Source organism: Mustela nigripes, chromosome 14 (genome assembly GCF_022355385.1).
Source record: "Mustela nigripes isolate SB6536 chromosome 14, MUSNIG.SB6536, whole genome shotgun sequence".
NCBI classification, from domain to species: Eukaryota; Metazoa; Chordata; class Mammalia; order Carnivora; family Mustelidae; genus Mustela; species Mustela nigripes.
The window spans coordinates 77,237,150-77,257,343 of NC_081570.1; the positions used below are offsets into that span (position 1 = coordinate 77,237,150).

At 33.4% G+C, this 20,194-nt stretch overlaps 1 protein-coding gene across 11 annotated transcripts in view; it reads right to left on the bottom strand.

Annotated features, from left to right (window-relative positions):
• The window catches only part of ZNF644 (zinc finger protein 644), a 123,927-nt gene that overhangs the window by 11,967 nt on the left and 91,766 nt on the right, over positions 1-20,194 (bottom strand). For 10 of the 11 annotated variants that reach the window (XM_059375357.1, XM_059375358.1, XM_059375356.1 and 7 more), the window contains 2 exons: positions 13,070-13,172; positions 10,544-12,243 (listed from right to left, as the gene is read on the bottom strand). In XM_059375357.1, the coding sequence (XP_059231340.1) occupies positions 12,051-12,243; positions 13,070-13,172 (296 nt within the window). In that variant the 3' untranslated portion in view covers positions 10,544-12,050. Of the gene's footprint in view, positions 1-10,543; positions 12,244-13,069; positions 13,173-20,194 lie in introns of those variants that run through there. The other variant, XR_009399531.1, reaches the window with a different exon arrangement.

The window sequence follows — 20,194 nt, forward strand, 5'->3', positions numbered from 1 at the left end:
GGGCTTTAATGTAAATTACATGTCGTATAGACTGTGCAACACACTGAAGTTTACCAGTGACTACAAAATCACTGGAGAAGTGATCTGAGTGAACAGGGAAAGTTATACATTCACAATAATTTATGGATTAGTTTCTGAAGTTTGGGTGAAGGTCCCTAAAAACTGACACAAAGAAAAAATGTGAAAGTCTTTAACAGTGCTGGGAGAAAAGAAAGTGTATTTTGATTAATCAGAAACTATGAGTAATCCTGCAAAAAACAGATGACAAATGGAATCTGCCTCAAAAAGGAAATCCAAACCCACCCACTGTACTTCAATACACAGGGCTTTATGTATTCTTCACATAGACTGTAAAAAGATGTGTACAGAGATTTGGGGCACCTTAGTGGCTCAGTCACTTGATCATCTGACTCTTGGTTTCGGCTAAAGTCATGATCTCAAGGTCATGGGCTCTGTGCTCAGCATGAAGTCTGCTTGGAATTCTCTCTCCCTTTCCTTATATCCCCTCCCCCACCACTTATACCATCTCTCTAAATAAATAAAACAATTTAATAAATATGGAAGCCAAACTTGAGAGGGTTGAAAAATACACATTGCTGAATAGGAAGAAGGTAAATCATGCTAAGGTTCTTGTGATGGTGGAGGAAAAGACACAGATATTCATTATAGTAGATGCTAATTAAAAATTAATAGTTGTTGGGCGCCTGGGTGGCTCAGTGGGTTAAGCCGCTGCCTTCGGCTCAGGTCATGATCTCAGGGTCCTGGGATCGAGTCCCGCATCGGGCTCTCTGCTCAGCAGGAAGCCCGCTTCCTCCTCCTCTCTCTCTCTGCCTGTCTCTCTGCCTACTTGTGATCTCTCTGTCAAATAAATAAATAAAATCTTTAAAAAAAAAATTAATAGTTGTTAAAAGTTTTAAGGGTGAGGAAATTATGGGATAGGTGTGATTTTAACAATTTCCTTTTTCTCTACTCTCAACACTATTAAACTTTAAGTTTTTTTCTAAGCCAGATGACTGTTGAGACTTAGAGGTAAACTGGTGTAAATGTGAGACATGGGGCTCTCTTGTAGTCCTGAGAGAAAAGGGAACTGATACAGAACTTTCTTCTCCATGTGTTGAAGCTCAAGGGTTAGGACTAGAAGATGGTGGGTCCTAGAAAGAGCTTGGTAATCAGAGCTACCTGGCCCCTATGTAAGCATATTATATCCTTTTCAAGCCCAAAAGGAACTGAATGGGTAGACTGAATCCTCCCTGCTCTGGAGATGGAGAGATTATAGAGTGCAGAGAGACATCGGGAATATCCTTCAGGTACCTCAGCAAGAGATTGCCACTTCACATTTCATTACTTGGAAGTCTGTTAATATAAAGGATATCCCCATACCCAACAAACAGATTTGAACCCACTGAGCTGAAAAAGAAAAACAACCTACTTAAGGCAGCCCAGCAACCAGAGAGGAAATCAGCAAAATAATCAAAACATATACTCAGTAAAACAGAAATACTAGAGAACATGAAAACATAAATGAAAATAAATCACAGCACATAAGGAGATTCAAGTGCAGTGCACACATACATACATGCGCATGCACACACACGTTTCTGAAAGCTTAATAACGTATTTTTGAAACAAAATTTTATTTTATTTTGTAACAAAATTTAAATGAATTTAAGAGGAGCTCATTCACTATAAGTGCAAAAAATATTTCAAAGTACAAGGCAAACATACATAAATGAAAATCATGAGGGTACAGATTTGAAAAATAAGGAAATACAAAATGCAGAATAATAAAATAATAAAAATAATAGAAATTCTGGAAGGAGAAAAACAAAAGCAAATGGGAAAGATAAAACTATTCAAAAGATAATAGCAGAAAATTTTACCTGAGTTACAGAAAGCTTAGATTCTGCTAAGTTGCAGGTTGCACTGGTGAGAAAAGCACACATTTAGGCATGCTTGGCAAAGTTCTAGAATTCTAAGGATAAAAAAGACAATCTTATAAATATCTAGGTAGAAAAAGCAAGTTACTTAAAGGAAAAAACTCAGATTGGCAATGAAATAGCACATCTACACACTCTGAGACAATCAGCATCTACCCATTCTGAGAGAAGAGGACTGCCTCTGAAGAGCCTTTAGTCAGTGAACTTATGATTCACTTTTCCGAGCAAAAGTAAAAAACAAGCTAAGAAGAGACCACAAGATGGAATAAGAGAAATGGAAACACTGGTTAGCCACGTAAAATTAAACAAATGAATAAGGCCAGACATCTCACTGTTATGAAAATAGGGAATTAAAACTTTTGAAGCACAATAGCAATGCACTAATATCACTCTAAATATCTCACTCTGAGAGAACAGTAAAGAAGGTAAGTATATTCTAAAGAGGGACAGGGAATTTTGCTCTTCCAGTTATCAGAATATAGCCTAAAAAACCTCCTGTAATCAAACAAATATTTGTTTAGTATATAGACTTAGAAAAGAGACAAAAACAAAACAACACACACAAAAAACAGCTGAACAGAACAGAGATTCCAAGTGCAGATCCCAGGTTACCTGAGATTTAATATGTGACAAAAGTAGTAGTTCAATTCTGTTGGACTAAGAACAGTATAAAAAATTGGTGTTGTACAGCTATCTTTCCATTATGGAAGGAGAGAGAAACAGACACCTACATTACACCATAAGCAAACGCAAATTTCAAATGGATTAAAGACTGTGTTTTTTTTTGTTTTGTTTTGTTTAAAGATATCATTTATTTATTTCACAGACAGACCACAAGTAGGCAGAAAGGCAGGCAGAGAGAGAGGAAGGGAAGCAGGCTCCCCGCTGAGAAGAGAGCCTGATTTGGGGCTCGACCCCAGGACCCTGGGATCATGACCTGAGCCGAAGGCAGGTGGGCTTTAACCCACTGTGCCACCCAGGTATTCCAAAGACTTAGTTTATTTTTATTTTTATTTATTTTAAATTTTTTAAAGATTTATTTATTTATTTGGCAGACAGAGATCACAAGTAGGCAGAGGCAGGCGGGGGGGGGGGGAAGCAGGCTCCCCACCAAGCGGAGAGCCCGATGTGGGGCACAATCCCAGAACACCGGTATCATGACCTGAGCCGAAGGCAGACGCTTAACCAACTGAGTCACCCAGGTGCCCCACAAAGACTTAGTTTAAGTTAAAGTGTTAATCCATTCTGATTGCTATTAAAAAAAAAAAAAACCACCACAAACTGGGTAGCTTATAAACAAAAAAGAAACATTTATTGTTCATAGGTCTGGAGGCTAGAAGTCCAAGATCAGGATGCTAGCATGGTCAGGCTGTAGTGAGCCCTCTTAAAAGTCACAGATGTCTCATGTGGTGGAAAGGGCTAGAAATCTTTTTTTAAAAGCACTAATTTTATTTATGAGGGCTCTACTCTCATGACCTTATCAGCCCCAAAGGCCCCATCTATTCACACCATCACCTTTGGTGGTTAGGATTTCAACGTAAGAATTTGGTGGTGGGGATGGGTGGGATGGGGAAAACGACACAAAAAAGAGACCACAGTAAAGCCTTAATTTGAAAAAGTATATATATTCCAAGAGAATCTAGAAACTGTATTAAATGAAAGAGGTATTTTTTTTTTGTCCTATAAGACCTCACTACAAATATATATATATATATATATATATATATAATATACTTATATATTATATATATGTATTTAACAAAGAATACTCAAATTCAATAAAAGATAGGAAAAGAAACATTAAGAAAATACAATACATAGAAAGTATAAGATAATATGGACAGAATAAGCATAAACATATACATAAGCACAAAAATATGAGTGGTTATATTAACCTATTCATCTCAAACTGGGCTCTATGTCGTTGAAAAAAGGAAAACCTAAAATAAAACGACATTAGAAAAGAGGTACAAAAAAGCATACCAGGTAAATAATAAAAATTAAAAATGGGGCTTCTTGGGGGTGTTTCTATTGCATTGAAGTAGATTCAATAGTCATCATGAACCTTCATATATTCAAGAACAGTGACTAGAAATAGAGAAAAAGCCAAATCTGAGGATGAAGAGAAAGAGACATAGTAGCAATCATACTGGGATCCTAACACAACTTTCACAGAACTTGGCAGGTGAAGTACATGACACAGGAGTATGATATAATTTAAATGGCATTGTTTAAATCCTGAATGTACATATATATACACATATACATAAACACACACATCCTGTGTACCTATATATACACACACATAACACTTATGTACTTGGCATGTTTTTAATATATGACTTGTATCACAAATATATCTACATATATATAATTCTGTACCCCAAAACTCAGAGACTATGCACTGTTTTCTTACATGAGATATCACCAAGAAGTAACTATGTATCTTAGGCTACACAGAAAATTTCAACAAATTCCCCAAAGGTAAAAACTGGCTAAAAAAGAAACTGAAATGGAAACATAAGGTAATAAATAACGATGATAGTTCTATATATTTAAATCCATGAGATATGATCAATTTTGATATGCTTCTGAAAACATACAGCCTTATATACAGTTTTTAGAAACCAAAAGGTTGAACGAAAATAAGAGTTAAGTTGTGGAAGGTAGAAAAATAGAGGTGATGAAAAAAATACCAAGTATAAGTTCTTGAAAAGACTAACAAAAACAGACAAAAACTTCAGGAAGTTTAATTAAGGAAAAAAAGCCAAGCTTGAAGTAAACACTAGTAATGTGAGCAAACAATTGACAGATGTGGAGATTAAACAACTTGTAGAAGAATACTATGTATAAGTTATTCCAAAATTTTAGAAAATCTAGAAAAAACAGGTACTCTTCTAGGAAAAAATATAACTAAACTTGCTTCAGAGAGGGGAAAAAATTAACCAATGATTATAAAAGAAATAGTAAAAGTAATCAAAAGATTTATCTTTCAAAGGTATTAGGCTCATGAGTTTATGGATGAGTACTCTCAAATCTTTAAGAAAGCAAAACTGCCTATGTTAAGAGAATTCTTTCAGAGCATAGGCACATACATTTAAACTTCCCAACTCATTTTATGAGGTCAGCATAACTTGGGTACCAAATCCAGACAAATACAGCAGAAGAAAAAAGTAAAATCCAGTATCAATAACAGACATCAAAAAATACTTTAATGAAATAGAAGCAAATTAAGTTCACAGTATGAAGCAAAGCACAGACTAAGGACACATTTAAGGATGGTTCAATGTGGAAAAGTCTGTTAATTTTTTTTTTTGCTAACACCAACAGATTAAAAAAGAAAAATCATATGTAAATCTCACTAGAAGCTGAAGACACATGTATTAACACTGAGAGTCCATTTTTTATTTAAAAGAAAGTAAAAAATTCTTATCCAATAAGAAATAAACCCTTATTTTTTTATTTTTATTTTTAAAGATTTTATTTATTTATTTGACCAGTAGGCAGAGAGGCAGGCAGAGAGAGAGGAAGGGAAGCAGTCTCCCCGCTGAGCAGAGAGCCCAACGTGGGACTCGATCCCAGAACCCTGAGATCATGAGCCGTAGGCAGCAGCTTAACCCACTGAGCCACCCAGGCGCCCCAGAAATAAACCCTTTTTAACTCAATAAACTGTGTCTACAAGTAACTTCCAGTGAATTATATTTAATGATGCAACAAAAGTATCTCCATTACAATCAGAAGCAAGACCGTAATGTAATCTATCACTACTAATATTCAATATCATACTGGAGATCCTTGATAATGTAAGAACACAAGAAAAAGACTAAGGATAAATATTGGGAAGGAAGAGAAAATATCACAATTTGCAGATGATATGATTGTCTACAGAAATGTCAAAAGTGAAAAAATATTAGAATAAAAATATGAGTTCAGCAACGTGAGAGTATATAAATGACTGCTACACAGAGAATCAGTACTTTCCCTTTACATCAGAACATTCAACTAAAAATTCTGAGAAGAATCCACTCACAATAGCAGCAAAAGCTAAAATATATGGAAACAAATTTTAAATGTGCAATTCTTCATGAAGAAAACTGTAAGACTTTCATGTAAGATATGAAGATAAATGAAAAAAATAGGCCATAATCCTAAAAATACCAAATTCCTTAAAAAGACCCATATTTTCCTATTCTCCACAAATTACTTCATAAATTCAGTACAGTTCTAAGCAAAATCTCAGAGTTCAAATGGAATTTGACAAACTAATTCTCTTTCAACAAACTAATTTTAAAAATACAGATCTGGAAGAGCAAAACAGTTAATACTATATGATTTCACTCCTATGTGGAATTTAAAAAACAAAACAAACAAGGGGAAAAAAAACCAGAGATATAAGTAAACCAAGAAATAGACTTGTAACTATAGAGAACTGATGGTTACAAGATGAGAGGGGAGTGGGTGGATGGATTACATTGGTGATAGGGATTAAGGAGAGCACTTGTAAAGAATACTGAATGTTGTATGAAAGTACTGAATCACTATATTGTACAGCTGTAGCTAACATAACACTGTATGTTAACTAACTAGAACTTAAATAAAAACTTTTTTAATAAGCCAAAATTTTTTTGATGGCTGCATAGTATTCCATTGTACCACATCTTCTTTATCCAGTCATCTGTTGATGGACATCTTATTCACTTAATCATTAAGTGAATACTGACTGGATGTACACTATCAGAATTATTTTTTTTTTAAAATTTTGTTATTTATTTGAGAGAGAGGGAGAGAGGAAGAGTGCTCATGAGCATGGGGAGAAGCAAAGGGAGAGGGACAATCAGACCCCATGCTGAGTACAGAGTACAGAGCCCAAGGCAGGGCTTCATCCCACCACCCTAAAATCATGACCTGAGCTGAAACTGAGAGTTGGACACTTTAACCCAATGAGTCACCCAGGTGTCCCTAGAACTCTTATAGGAAAACAGAACTGAAAAACACACACAAAATCCCCTCTGCCAGAAATTTATGTAAGGACTTCTGATTTGGATAATAGTAGACTACCTAATTTCAATAACTTCTCTCACTGAGGTCAACTAAAAAGATCGGATTAATAAAAACAAAAACATCATATAAGCAATAAAAATATAGCACAAGAGTAAAAAATTAACCAGTCACACTCTAAGGGAAGATAAGAAACCCTGTGGGACCACCAAATAAAGCCTTTTATTTTTGCCCAGAGGGCATATAGTATCTGGTAGAAATAGCTATGAAACTAAGTTGAAATTTCGGTGGCTTCATGGAGCTAACAGAACTAACTATATTTACAGCGTAAAAGGTGAACCAGAGGTATATGAACTTTTTCCATGATCCAGCTCTTACAGAGCCTGACTTTGCGTCATCTAGTAGACTAGGAAAATACAAATCTGGAATTTGGGTTTAACATGTTCTAAACTGGTAGAACTCTTACTCATTTGGCAGAAGTAAATGAAAATCCCATGGGAAAAGATACTATCCTAGGCTTCAAAATAGTTCTACAATAGTTTTCAAATATAATGTCGAAAAATAACGTACTATTAAACATCTAGGCAAATAAAACAAGATACCATGAACAAGAAGTAGGAAAAGCAACTATCAATAAGCCCAGACCCACAATTATTTGGAATTTTGAGAAGGAGAATATATAAATAACTATGTAGACCATATTTAAGGAAATAACAGTCAAACAGACTACGAGAAACAATAAAATGCATATCTGAAAAAGAACCAACAGAAATTCTAGACCTGAAAAATATACAACCAAAATTAAGACTTCAGTAAATGGGGTTAGTAACTGAGAAAATGAGTAAACCAGAAGTTCGGTCAAAAGAAATTAACTGAAATGTAGCATCAACAGACAGAAAACTGAGAAGAAATGGTAAAACAAAACAAAACAAAACAAAAAAACACCCAGAGGACACAGTGAGAAGAATTTAACATACATTTAGTTCCAAAAGAAAGAGAATGAGGCAGAAGAAATAGCTGTGAGGCAACGGCTAGGAAATTTCCAATGCCCAGCAGAGATCCCAAACTTGACAACAGTAAAAAATAAATTCCCACTCATATAGCAAAACTTTAGAAAACTAGAGATAAAATTAAGTAAATATATGAAAACTAATCGGGAAATACAGAACAGCTTATTTTAAAATGATTAACAGCTGAACTTACAAGAATAATGAGACAACTGGTGGCTGAGGGCCCTTAAATAGGTTCAGGATGGGAGCTGATCATCAGAAAAACTAACGCATGATTAGAGGACTGCAACTTCTAGCACCCCTCCCCACCATCCCTACTTTGGCCCCACAGGGAGGCGTAAAAAAGCTTGAGATTGAGTTAACCACCGAAGTCCAGTGATTTAATCAATCATACCTATGTAATAAAACTTCCATAATAACGTCTAAGCAACAGGGGTTCAAAGAGCTTCCAGGCTGGTAAACACATCAAGATGCTGGGAGGGTAGTGCACTCTGAGAGGGGAAGGAAGCTCCATGCCACCTTCTTCCCTGTATACCTTGCATCTCTTTCCATTTGTCTGTTCCTAAGTTATGTCCTTTATTTATTTTAAATATTTTATTTATTTATCCATTTGAAAAAGGGAGGGGGAGCAAAAGGAGAGAGGGAAAAGCAGACTCTGCGCTTAGCACAGAGCCTGGTATGGGGCTCGATTACAGGACCCTGAGATTATGACCTGAGCCAAAATCAAGACTTGGACACTCGACTGACTACGCCACCCAGGTGCCTTCTGAGTTATGTCCTTTATAATGAACTGTGGAAGTCAAATGTTTTCCCTGAGTTCTGTAGGCTCTCTTAAGAAATTATTGAGTTTGGAAATGTGTAAACCTGGCGATTCACAGACCTGTACCCCTGGGGATAAAAATATATGTTTATAAAAAATAAAAAATTAAAAAAAAAAAAAGAAATTATTGAGTTTGAAGAGGGTGTTGTGGGAACCCTCAATTTATAGCCAGTTGGTCAGAAGTACAAGTGACTCAATACTTGTAACTGGCCTCTGAAGTGTGGGGACTGAGCTCTTTAACCTAACGAGTCTGCTGCTAACTCTAGGTAGTTAATGTTAGAATTGAATCCAATTCCTGGATACCCAGATGGCACCTGGAGAATGAGAAAATTTGCTGTTGGTATTGGAAAAAGCCCCAGATCTAGTATTCAAAGGTTAGTCTATACACTGCACCACTCAAATTTAAAACTGGGAAAGCAGAATACATTATATTACATACAATCACAGGTACACTGAAACGATAGGACAAGAGAAAGAAATATAACAAGCTATTGCAAGTAAATGTCTTTGAGTGATTATACCAAGGTAATGTTGCCATTTTTCACTTTTTCGTTTTCATAATATTTCCAAAATGAGCATATATTAAACTTTCTTAGGAAAAAAAGTCAAAGCTATCTTTAAGGCTATAGGTTTTAACTATACAGTTCTTGATTTCATATGCATGTGAACTCCAAAATAGAGATATTCGCTACACCAACATTCTAATATATTCTAAAGAAGCATAGTAGAAAATATTACTTTTAGAGAAGTTAACCTTTTTGTTTTAATGCTGTTAAATAAATTGATACTTCAAATCAGATTTTTTTTAAAAAAGAAAAAACTCTAATACTGTAAAAGCTCAAATATTTTAGATAATGATAAAAAAAAGAATTAAAAGAAAATTAGGCAACAGTCAATACTGAATCATGCCATATTCTGATACCATGTAACTTGAGACAATATAATTTCTTTTCTAGTGCAAACCAAAAGAAAGTAAGTCTTAATTCTCTAGTTGTCAACTAAAAGATAAACTTGGCTTCCAAAAGAATTAAAATTTTGAAACCCAAATATCTTTACCATGAAAAGTGATTTTTACTTTACTTTCTAGGAATCCCTCTAAGTTTACTGTTTTTAATCTGAATTATTCCATTTACTTCTCACATACAGAAAAAGAAATTCTTGTTTTAAATAGCTTAACATAAAAAATTTAATATAGATTTGCTTATAAAATCTGTGATCAAACTACATATTCTACCTGTATTCTTACATCTTGATCGTCTGCTTAATAAAAATCACAGAATTATAAAGATTAGAGCTGAAAGGGGTTATAGTGACTGCTAGTCTTTCCCTCCCAAAACTGTAATTTTAAAAAAATTTCTGAACTCTACCTGCTATGTAAATAATTCTTCCAATTTAAAAAATATATTCATTTATAACTATGAATGAAACATGCTCTGTAGGAGACAACTAGTATATACAAACTTTGTATAATTTTAGTTTGAAGTAAAGAAATCTGAAATTTTAATTAGTTTCATATTTATAGAGAAATACAGTTTGCATTAGGCATTTCAAAATATAAAAGTAACTTAGAAGTACTTTTCCCTTATCTAGTACCCCAGAGATCCGGAGACCCTTGGTTAATAAGAGTGATCCATCTAATCCAACTTCCTAATTTCCTTTATAAGGTATACAAATAAAGTAACCTGCTAAGTATAAACAATTTAAATAAAATAAAACACAACCTCAAGTGGACTATTTCCACCAGTGATAAAAGTAAGAAATGCTTCACAATATAGACATTATAATTTTCTTTAAGTCTTTTTTATTTAGAGATTTTTCTGGTAAGGAGATATACCATAGGAAAGCAATTTCACTGGCAGTGAGGTATGTATATACTCTACCAAAATACTCCTTATTTTAACTGTTTTAAACTTTATTTACATATGAAGAAAATTATCAATGCATATCCTTATTTCAACTATAGTATTAGCCATACTACATGAAATAAAATGAAATGGTGCTTGCATACAAAAACTGTTATTTGTAAAGGAATCTGACTGCAGATTAAAAGAAATATTTTGTTTTTGGAAAGAGTTTAAAAGAATCACAATTTATCATGACCAAGACATCTGCACCATATTTTCCATTCCTCACAGCACATTTATTTCAGTAATTCCGTTATGTCGATTCTTAGCATGAGCATAGTGTTACACGATTTTCGTACATATAATCACATCCAAAACAAGTTCTAAAATTTAAATTGTAAACATTCTCATCATATGTAGAAATATTTCAATTGGTGTATTAAGTTTTGCTAACTGATCAAATTTGGAATATAAATGAGAAAGCCTATTCTAAGTTGTGTAGTGAGCATTGTTTATTAATTACATTTCTACAATGTTAAATAAAGTAAGAGGCAAACCTGTCCTGTAAGCATGTCAAAGTTTAGGTAAAACATTAAAAAGAAACAAATCTGTTAACAAAAGGATGTCTTGCAATAAAGAACATTAGATTTTTAAATCTATTATGATACAAAAATGTAAAGGGTAAATAGCATCTTTGTTGACAAAGTAGGAGGTAGCATGGATGCACCACTTTATTGTCTGAGAAATGCAACTGGAGTAAAGAATATTTCCTTACCACAAATAATTTCCAGGACTATGTACATATTTCTTTTAGAAATACTTGTTTAAACAAATCTCCCTCCACTTTTTAGTATAAAAAAAACCGTTCCATGTGATTTTAAAAAAACACTTACACATCTAGATAGAATAGTACTCTGCCCTATTTGAGTGAACAGTCTCAAACTATGAAGTACATGATATTTAATGCCCTAAGTTGAGTAAATTTAGTTTAGCGGTTCCTGGTATTATACAAAACACTAAATACATACAAACAAAATATAATATCTTATTTTTCAATGCAAGTCTTGTGGGGAAAAAACAGAACCTTGATTCTGGTAACACTGAAGAAAATGTAATTTTCCAATTAAGTCTGTCTTTAAGTTATCCATGTTTAACAGTTTACTAATGACTGCTTACATGTACTGATCTTTCATTGAGTGAACACAGCTAACTGACAAAACTTAGTAAATCTTAAAAACACATCCTCCATCCTATATAAAATATATAGACTACTTACTGTTTGAAGTACTCAGTTTGCTCTGATGTCACTGTAATTCACTTTTCCCCATTTTCCTGCTTTAGTATTTATAAATGGATAATTTAACGTGGCTTTAAAAAAAAAAGACAAAGAATTTCAAATTTACATCCAATTTAAATTTGCTATTTAAAAGGTTTCCTTGTTCTATGAAGCTGCTTCTGCCATTAGTAGAGAAAATGAAGTTTCTGTAATGGAGGCAGGCTTTTTAAGTAGTGACGTGACTTCCACCATGCCAGCTCCAGTCCGTGGAAGATTAGCGTTTACAATGTGTCGTTGTAAGTGCTTAATCCAGTCTTCCTGAACAGACAATGGTCCACGAAAGACTAGGCCACAAAACCTATAGAAGAAGTTGATAACAGTTCTCTTAACATGACCAATTCCCTTTATTTAAAACCAATTCACATAAAATCCATATACATAAGAAGTAGGCTTCACTATATCTTGGAGGTATTATCACAAACTGTACTATTTAACAAAAGTTCTTAAATACATATAAAGTCAAAATTATTTAATACAATATAAAACTGCCAATTCATATGCTTAACAGCTATATTACCTGTAGTAATATTTATAGAGGTAGAACTATTATTATTAAATTGAAATTAATTAAAACGTCTTAATACCTATACAACTCAATACATTTAAAACAACTATAATACCAAAATGTACCATTCTTTCCAAATGACCCTTCCCCAACTCAGAATTCTTTAAACTGCATGAGGATGAGTAAAGAAAAAGGTGGGAATAAGTTTGTATAGCTATACTTATGGGAATAAGTTTGTATAGCTACACTTAGAAGTATGAGTGGAGAGAAATGAATTCCCAAGAAGTAGAAACGCAAGACAAATTAAAAAAAAAAAAAATCAAACCAAATTAAAGTACATAAATACGAAAGCAAAGCAAATAAATAAAAACATCACAACAAAAAATGCTCCTTTCATAAATCAGAGTATCATCAAAGTTCCGATATAATATAAAAAATTTATTCATCCGTTGTGAAATACAGTGTATTATGAGCTAAGTAAGATTTTAAGCCCGTCTTCAAAACTTCATTTATAACTTGATAGCTGAGAATGCACCTTCTGCCACAAATTAAAAATCCCTAATATGTCTCAAAGCAAAATCTGAAGAAACTGAGCAGATACAGCAACATAAGCACATACCTGCATCGGAGAATGTAAACCTCGTCAGCACCATGAGGTAATGACAGCATCTTCTTCTTGCTTCCAGATCTTGACCTTGATTTCTTTTGTTTACAATCTAAGGCTAAAAAAGGGAAGAGAAAGACTTAGCATTTCATATATATTCTAAAATAGAAATACTTTTAGAGAGGTCAGACCATCTAAACCAAGTTAGAAAAAGTCTATATTCATCTGTATTCCCTGAAGCATGCACTAAACTTGCAGCTGGGTCTTTAACAACAGTAATATTATCTGTATGCATTCTTCCTGCACTACTTTTCAAATAATGCTTTATCATATACCGAACTAGAAATGAGAGAATGTAACTAAACTCGAAATTACTAAATTGGCCAATTATCACAATGATAATCTTTCCTCTTATGATTGTAAGTATGTTATTTTCATATCTAATTACTCTTCCTTATTTCCAGGAAAATTTCAAACTTTTATTTAAGATCATTAAATTAAGTTTCCATCTGATTACCATTCCATTAAGTAGGTCTCACATGTTTTGAAAACTTAGTAAAGAATCATCAACATAATAAAAAGTCAATGAGAAATCAATTTTATAGCAAATATATATCAAATAGCTCTTAAAATTATATGCTGGCCCAACATTTGGAAGGGCAAAAAAAGCTCAACTCTCATTTTTTTAAAACTCAACCTGTATTGCATGTACAGTAATGTTTTATTTTATTAAGAAATAAATGTAAATCCAGATTATCTCACATAAATTTACAAATGGACTGGAAATGTAATGCTAATTATTCTTTACATTTTTAAAATAATTTTACATTTTCTCCTACAACTTATTTTTAAAATGTGATTAAAGGGGGAAAAAAGATTTTTATATTAAAAGTGGATCAAAATTTTGTGCTGTTCTTGAAATTTTTCTATTACTTGACTTCTCCTTCAATCACGTATTCTAAAAAATGTAATTTAATAGAGGGAAAAAAGGTATTTTTTTTAATAAGTAGGAATGATAGGACATAACATTTTATTGGTCTTTGAATATAACTACACCATTCCTTTGGAAAAAGGGATGACAATATTCCAGGGTGCTGCTGGTCAATTAGCAGGAAGAGAAGGTAAGAGTTTATCTCTAGGGATTCAAGGGGGAGGGAAACAAATGTAACAGAAGAGTTACACAAATGGTTTTTCTTCTGTTAACCTGTCACATGAAATCCCCTGGAAATTCTAGGAAAGAGAGAATAGGAACTGGCTATTCAAGGATTCTGTGAAATGAGTTGTTCCAAGTCCAGATTCCAAAAGAATAGATGCTACTATTACAAAACCAGTAAACACAGTTCCTTACAGTAGTCAAGTGGCAATGCTAACAGAAATGTCATATAGAAAATTAAAAACCATGAGAAGCCTAGATAAATCTCATTCAAGCCGCTGGTTTCTGCTTCTTGTCACCTGCCTCTTTAAAAGTAAAATCCTGCTTGGGCCCAGAGTATTCCCTTGCTTATGCTCAGAAGAAGAATCTAGTAAGTAAAGAACTGCAGGAAATCAAGTTAAGAATGGCTAATTCAAAGCTAAACAACCAAAATCTGGAATAGAAAAATCTTATAAATTATTAATTATTTCAATCAAGACCCTGGCACATAGAAACTCAGCAAATATTTCTGGTGTAAAAAACAAAGGAAAACCCAAATTTTTAACCTTTGACATTTAGACAGCATATGAATGGAAATTTGTTCTGCCACTATGCAATATAGGTAGCATTCCTGCAAAACACCTGTGGGTCATTTGTTTAAATGAGTATGTTGCTAACAGTCACATAGAAATTCTTCATTGATCAGTCTACGGATGTGGAAACTAAGTTCTTTACAACCAGTAGGAAGAGTGAGGTATCAAGTACTTTGTAATTAGTACCTTCAGTTTCCTAGTTGCACTGGTAAGCAATCTGAATTTAAGTGGATTTTAAAGCATAGAGCAATTGATAACACTAGAAGTAAAGAGTTTAGGGAACTCAAAGGGTTAAGTGCTACTAGACGTCAGCTATTCTTTCCCTATCTAAAAGGTAAACCACACACAATCCCTGTCTTTGTTATGTGGAACAGAATAAGCATTTGGTTTATCATGAGATTATAGGGAGAATCTTACTTTGATGAGCTTGCTGGTTGTCAAAATTGCCACAGTGTATTCAAATTCCTTTTAAAATGTAAATAAATTACTGTAGGATACAAACAGAATGCATTATAACAATCCTTTAAAAATCTGTTCACAGAATGCTAATGTTAAATGTGTAAAGCAAATTGAGGGAAAAGGGCAGAGGGTGATGGGCAAGTAGGCAATAGAATGTTTTGTCAGTTATATTTAGATGCTATAATTTTTTAAAAATGGAAATGGACATTTGAGATATAGAAATGTTTTTGACTTTAATACAGGAAAAAGAAATTTTCTGACTTTTGATGTTGTATGGACTCTAGAAACTGAGCTTTTATGAATGATCAGATCTAAATTTTAAATGACAATCTCATAGGCTTTCATAGTAATTTAATATTTGAAAGTATGACTTTGGAAAGTAGGAGAACTCTGCCAGTATATGATTGAGAATCTCCATTACCCAGGATTCCAAGTAAGTTTAGAGAACCACATGCATTGGGCATCCTTGGAAGTTTGTCCATAAAGTAAGGATATGAAAAACTTGGGACCTCTGGTAGTTTACACCTAAACACCTTGGTGTCTTGATATCTCCATGATCATTTTAAAATTTCTTATCCCCTGAAACATCACTTATTTATTTTAGATGGTAAAACATGAATACATTTTATAAGAATAGTTTTTTCTAATACCAACATCCAAACTTCACCCCTGCATTACTGCCCAAACATTTTAGAAAAATCTGCAAAAAAATGAGTATTTAATATGTTAATATGCACACAAAGGGACATCCATATGGTATTTTCTACACGAAAAAGATGATTTACACAAAATGTTCCACTAAATGAAAAAGATGATGCACAAACATATTATACAAATGTTCTCATTCAACAATTTTTATTGTATCTAAAGGGAAAAGCAGTTTTATTCTGGCCTGCACCAGGAGTCACTAGAACATTAAAAACAGAACACTAACCCATTCAGTTTTAGTATAATGGGGCTTATCAATATTTGTGATAAATTGCCAAAGGTTTAACAAAGTTGTTTATATTAATAATCTGCCAAATACATAACTTTATATAAAGTCTTTCTTTATAACAGGATTTTATTTGTTAGTGTCAAAAAGTAAAAACATGCACACTTTTTTATCTCTTCCAAAATATTTTAAATCTACCAATGTTTCTATACTTAAAATTTACACAAAATACTAGACTGGTTTTAGAATCTTGATTTTCTTCTCCTTGAGTTTTAGAAAGGAACAAAATCATTCAAACCGTCCTATGGCACCTAAGGTGGGGGGGGCAGAAAAGTGATCAATTTTAACTAGAAGACTGTTGAAAACATCTTTGCAGTTATCTGATTTATAAAGGATCTGATTTCCTACTGAGAGTATTTTACTTGTAAGGAGAATAAATTATCCTGTAAGGCTATATACAAAGTTTTAGAGTATACCTTTCCTTTCAGTAAAACAGCTGTTTGATCAAATAGGAATGAAGGAGAAATACAGTAGACTTATGAACGCTCAAAAAGAACACCATACTGCTATGCTACAAAATACAACAACAGCAAAAGCAACAACAACAACAACAACAACAACAAATGTGTCTAAAGCACTAAACCAAATCAGTTAAAAGCAAATCAATGAGTAACACAAGAGATACAAATTCCAGTTTGTTTTCTGAGCCTTATTTAGTTTTATACCTAGAAGAAAAAGAATTTACTTTGGGCTCCAACAATAAGTCCTTTTGACCTTTCCACCTTTCTTCCCATTACATACATCTGTTTGAATTTCATTTTCTTTTTAGTTCACTACACAAATGACCTCCAAATACAAGAATTTTTTTCTTAGGAACATCTGAAGCTTCAGTGTGGTAAAGAAGCACATCATAACTAAGTTGACATTTACCTCCAAAATATTTTTATTTGCAGTCATCCTCCCTTACAATGGAAAGTTCCATCTCATTTGTTTTGTTCCTAACTGGTTTTTGGCATCTCTGGAGTAAAGTGAAAATTCATACAATGGCCAGGTTATATACATCCAAAATAAGAGGTATGGTATAGCTCTACTAGAGGATAGGAAAGGTCGTCTTCATCTAGTTGGCCTGTGTAAGATGGTAGGCAGCAACAACAGCTAAGAACTCATTCAAGAAGACGGTAGGAATAAAAAGATGGAAGCATGTAAGACATCATTCCACCACCACCATTAACATACTGGTAGTGGGGTAAGTAACGGCAATGCAAAAGTTAGGAGAAGAATGCATATGTCCCAAGGTGCACACAAATTTGAGATGATAAATAAATTCAGTTCTAGTTGCTATCATTAATCCTTCAAAGTTTGTAAGTCCCAATCATATAAAGAACTGTGCAAAGAGCATTTTCTTTCCCTCAGCCCCAACCGAAAAAGGAACATCGCTTTTGGGGGGATGGGAGAAGAAACATGTTACCTTATAAAATAGGGATGGGGGAGGGAGGAAGCCAAATTCTTATTTCTTCAGTGTACGCTCTTCTCTTTGCAAAAAGTGCCTATAAGACTTCATGGGTATATGACTTGTGCAGTCACATAGGATCCCATACTTGGTAAACACTGTTGTCGTACGCGGTCTTCAAATTCTTAATAGTTTTTTAACACGAGACGTTACATCTTCATTTTGCACTGGATTCTGCATATTACGTAGCCAGATCTGAGTACCTACCACTCTAAATGAGAAAGGCAGCCCCTCAGCTCCACCTCTTAATCTCTTGGCTCATTAAAAAAAATAGCTATTAAGAGAAAAATCATTAAATCCCACTCTCTATAGCCCATTAAAATGGAAAGGACTTTCCTACTCCCTATACCAATTTTTTGTTTCTAGGTATACTGCCATAATCAAACCAGTCATTATTCCCAAGATACATATAAAGCAGTTTAAGGGGTTTATTGTCATGAAAAGCAATGTTCCCCTTCCAATCAAAATTAAGCATATAGATAGATATACAATTAGCAACCTCAGAAGTACATTTCCACCATCATTTTCTCTTGATAGTTTCACTCCAAAATTGGATATTTTTTCCAGGATCCTATATGTTACTTTCATCAATTTTTAGAGTTTCCAATCTCAGTAACTAAAAGTATAACTAACACAGAATCACAGAGCAATCATGGCAAAGTTAATTAGGTCCTGCATGATTTAACATTCTACCTAGAAGAGGACAGAATGCAAAATATGTGAAAAGCAGATTTCCTTTGCTTTAAGTATGAGGTTTATTGCTTAAAGTATTAATCTAGAAGAGGCAGGTAGCTTGAGTTTGCCCTACATATTAAGGATTATATTAAGGGTAGGAATAGCCTTCTATCCTTGGTTCAGAGAATAAGTTCATGCAAATGAAGGTAGCCTTTATTTAAGCTTAGGTCCACTTGGGAGAAAAAAGTACATTCAATTTGTAGAAGTCTCTGCTATTTCAAAGTAGGGGGGATGTTTGTAGAAGAATATTCTGAGCAACCATCCCTTAGGTGAAGGAAAAAGCTAAAGGTAAGTATACTTCAACACAGATTTTTATAAACAAAGAAACTGCAAGCGGACTAGTTTTTCCAGCTTGTCAAAAGCTAAAAGCTAACAATATCCTGGCTACAAGTTGTTTACTGGTCAGTTAAGAGTTAATAAGGATAGCAAATTTATTATTTCTCTGTGGTAAGAGGTTAGGAAAAAAACATTTAAAATTCCTTAAGTGGGTTGGACTTGCATGCTGTTTTACTAAAGCAAAATATGCACTTACCAATATCAACCACTCTTCCAAAACTAAGACACATCTAAAATTGGAATAAACATTAAAATATATAACTAATCTGTTATAAAACTTTTGTTTAGAATTATTTGTATATAATCACACTCCCTTGACCCCTAAAAGCCTCAGTATTTTCAAAATAAATCATTTTATATTTAGTAGGAGTAATTAAATACATGTTTCTGATTATAAAATTAGGTAATGAAACCACATTACTTTAATATTGCCATAAATTATCTTTACTATAAACATGTCCAAGTTATATAGGGCGCACAATAATTATAACGGTATATCTAAAGGTCACGAATGCACAAATCCCAATAGATTTGATTTTTTTTTTTAAATAATTTTGAAGTTTACACATTCCAGCCAAAACCCAAACTATAATCAAACATGGTACTGACCAGGTCCCTTCTGCTTTGAGTTAACTTCCAGCTAAGGCCACAACTAAATATTTATTCTAAACAATGCACAGCAAAAATTAAACTTATTCCTCAAATTCCAGACACAACAAAGAAAGAGTGAATACTATTTTTCCACTTCTTAGATACATGAGGGAACAATAGCCTCCATCAAGTCATCCTCTTGCCCTTACCTCCAAAAGAAAGTCCATGTATTGTTTTATTATTTCCATTTAATGGCCAGAACATGCCTTGTTACTTGTAAGGTATAATTATATCTTAATCCAGATTATAAACAGCATTAAAAAATTCATGTTAGAATAGAAATCACAGCAAACACAAAACATTATAACAAAGGATATAAAGGTATTAGACATGTTAAAAAATCCAAATATATAAAAATCTAGATTAATACAATTGTTAAAAAAAATCAAACAAGATATAAAAAGCAAAACTCAGAAATTGTAACAGAATGAACAAGAATGGTAGGGGACTAGTTAAGATTTTTATGAAAAACAAGTGGTTAGTAAAAAAAGATTATTAACCAAATAGAGTTCTCAAATTTTATAACTAATGACATCAAAAGCAGGCATCATAAAATGTAAATATTTTGGACTACAATGGTACAAAACTCTTCAGGGTTCCACTCTCCGAAATACAAATTTACTGACTGAATAAGTGTGGTTATTTGCTCTGTTACAGTGAATAGCTAGATGATAACCTATTGCTGGATAAGCAATGAAGTCTACCCTTTGCTTAGAAACACCAAGGTAGCAGATTCATTAACTATACCGACTGGTATAACCATCTTCCCGGCAACATGATTTAAAATCTG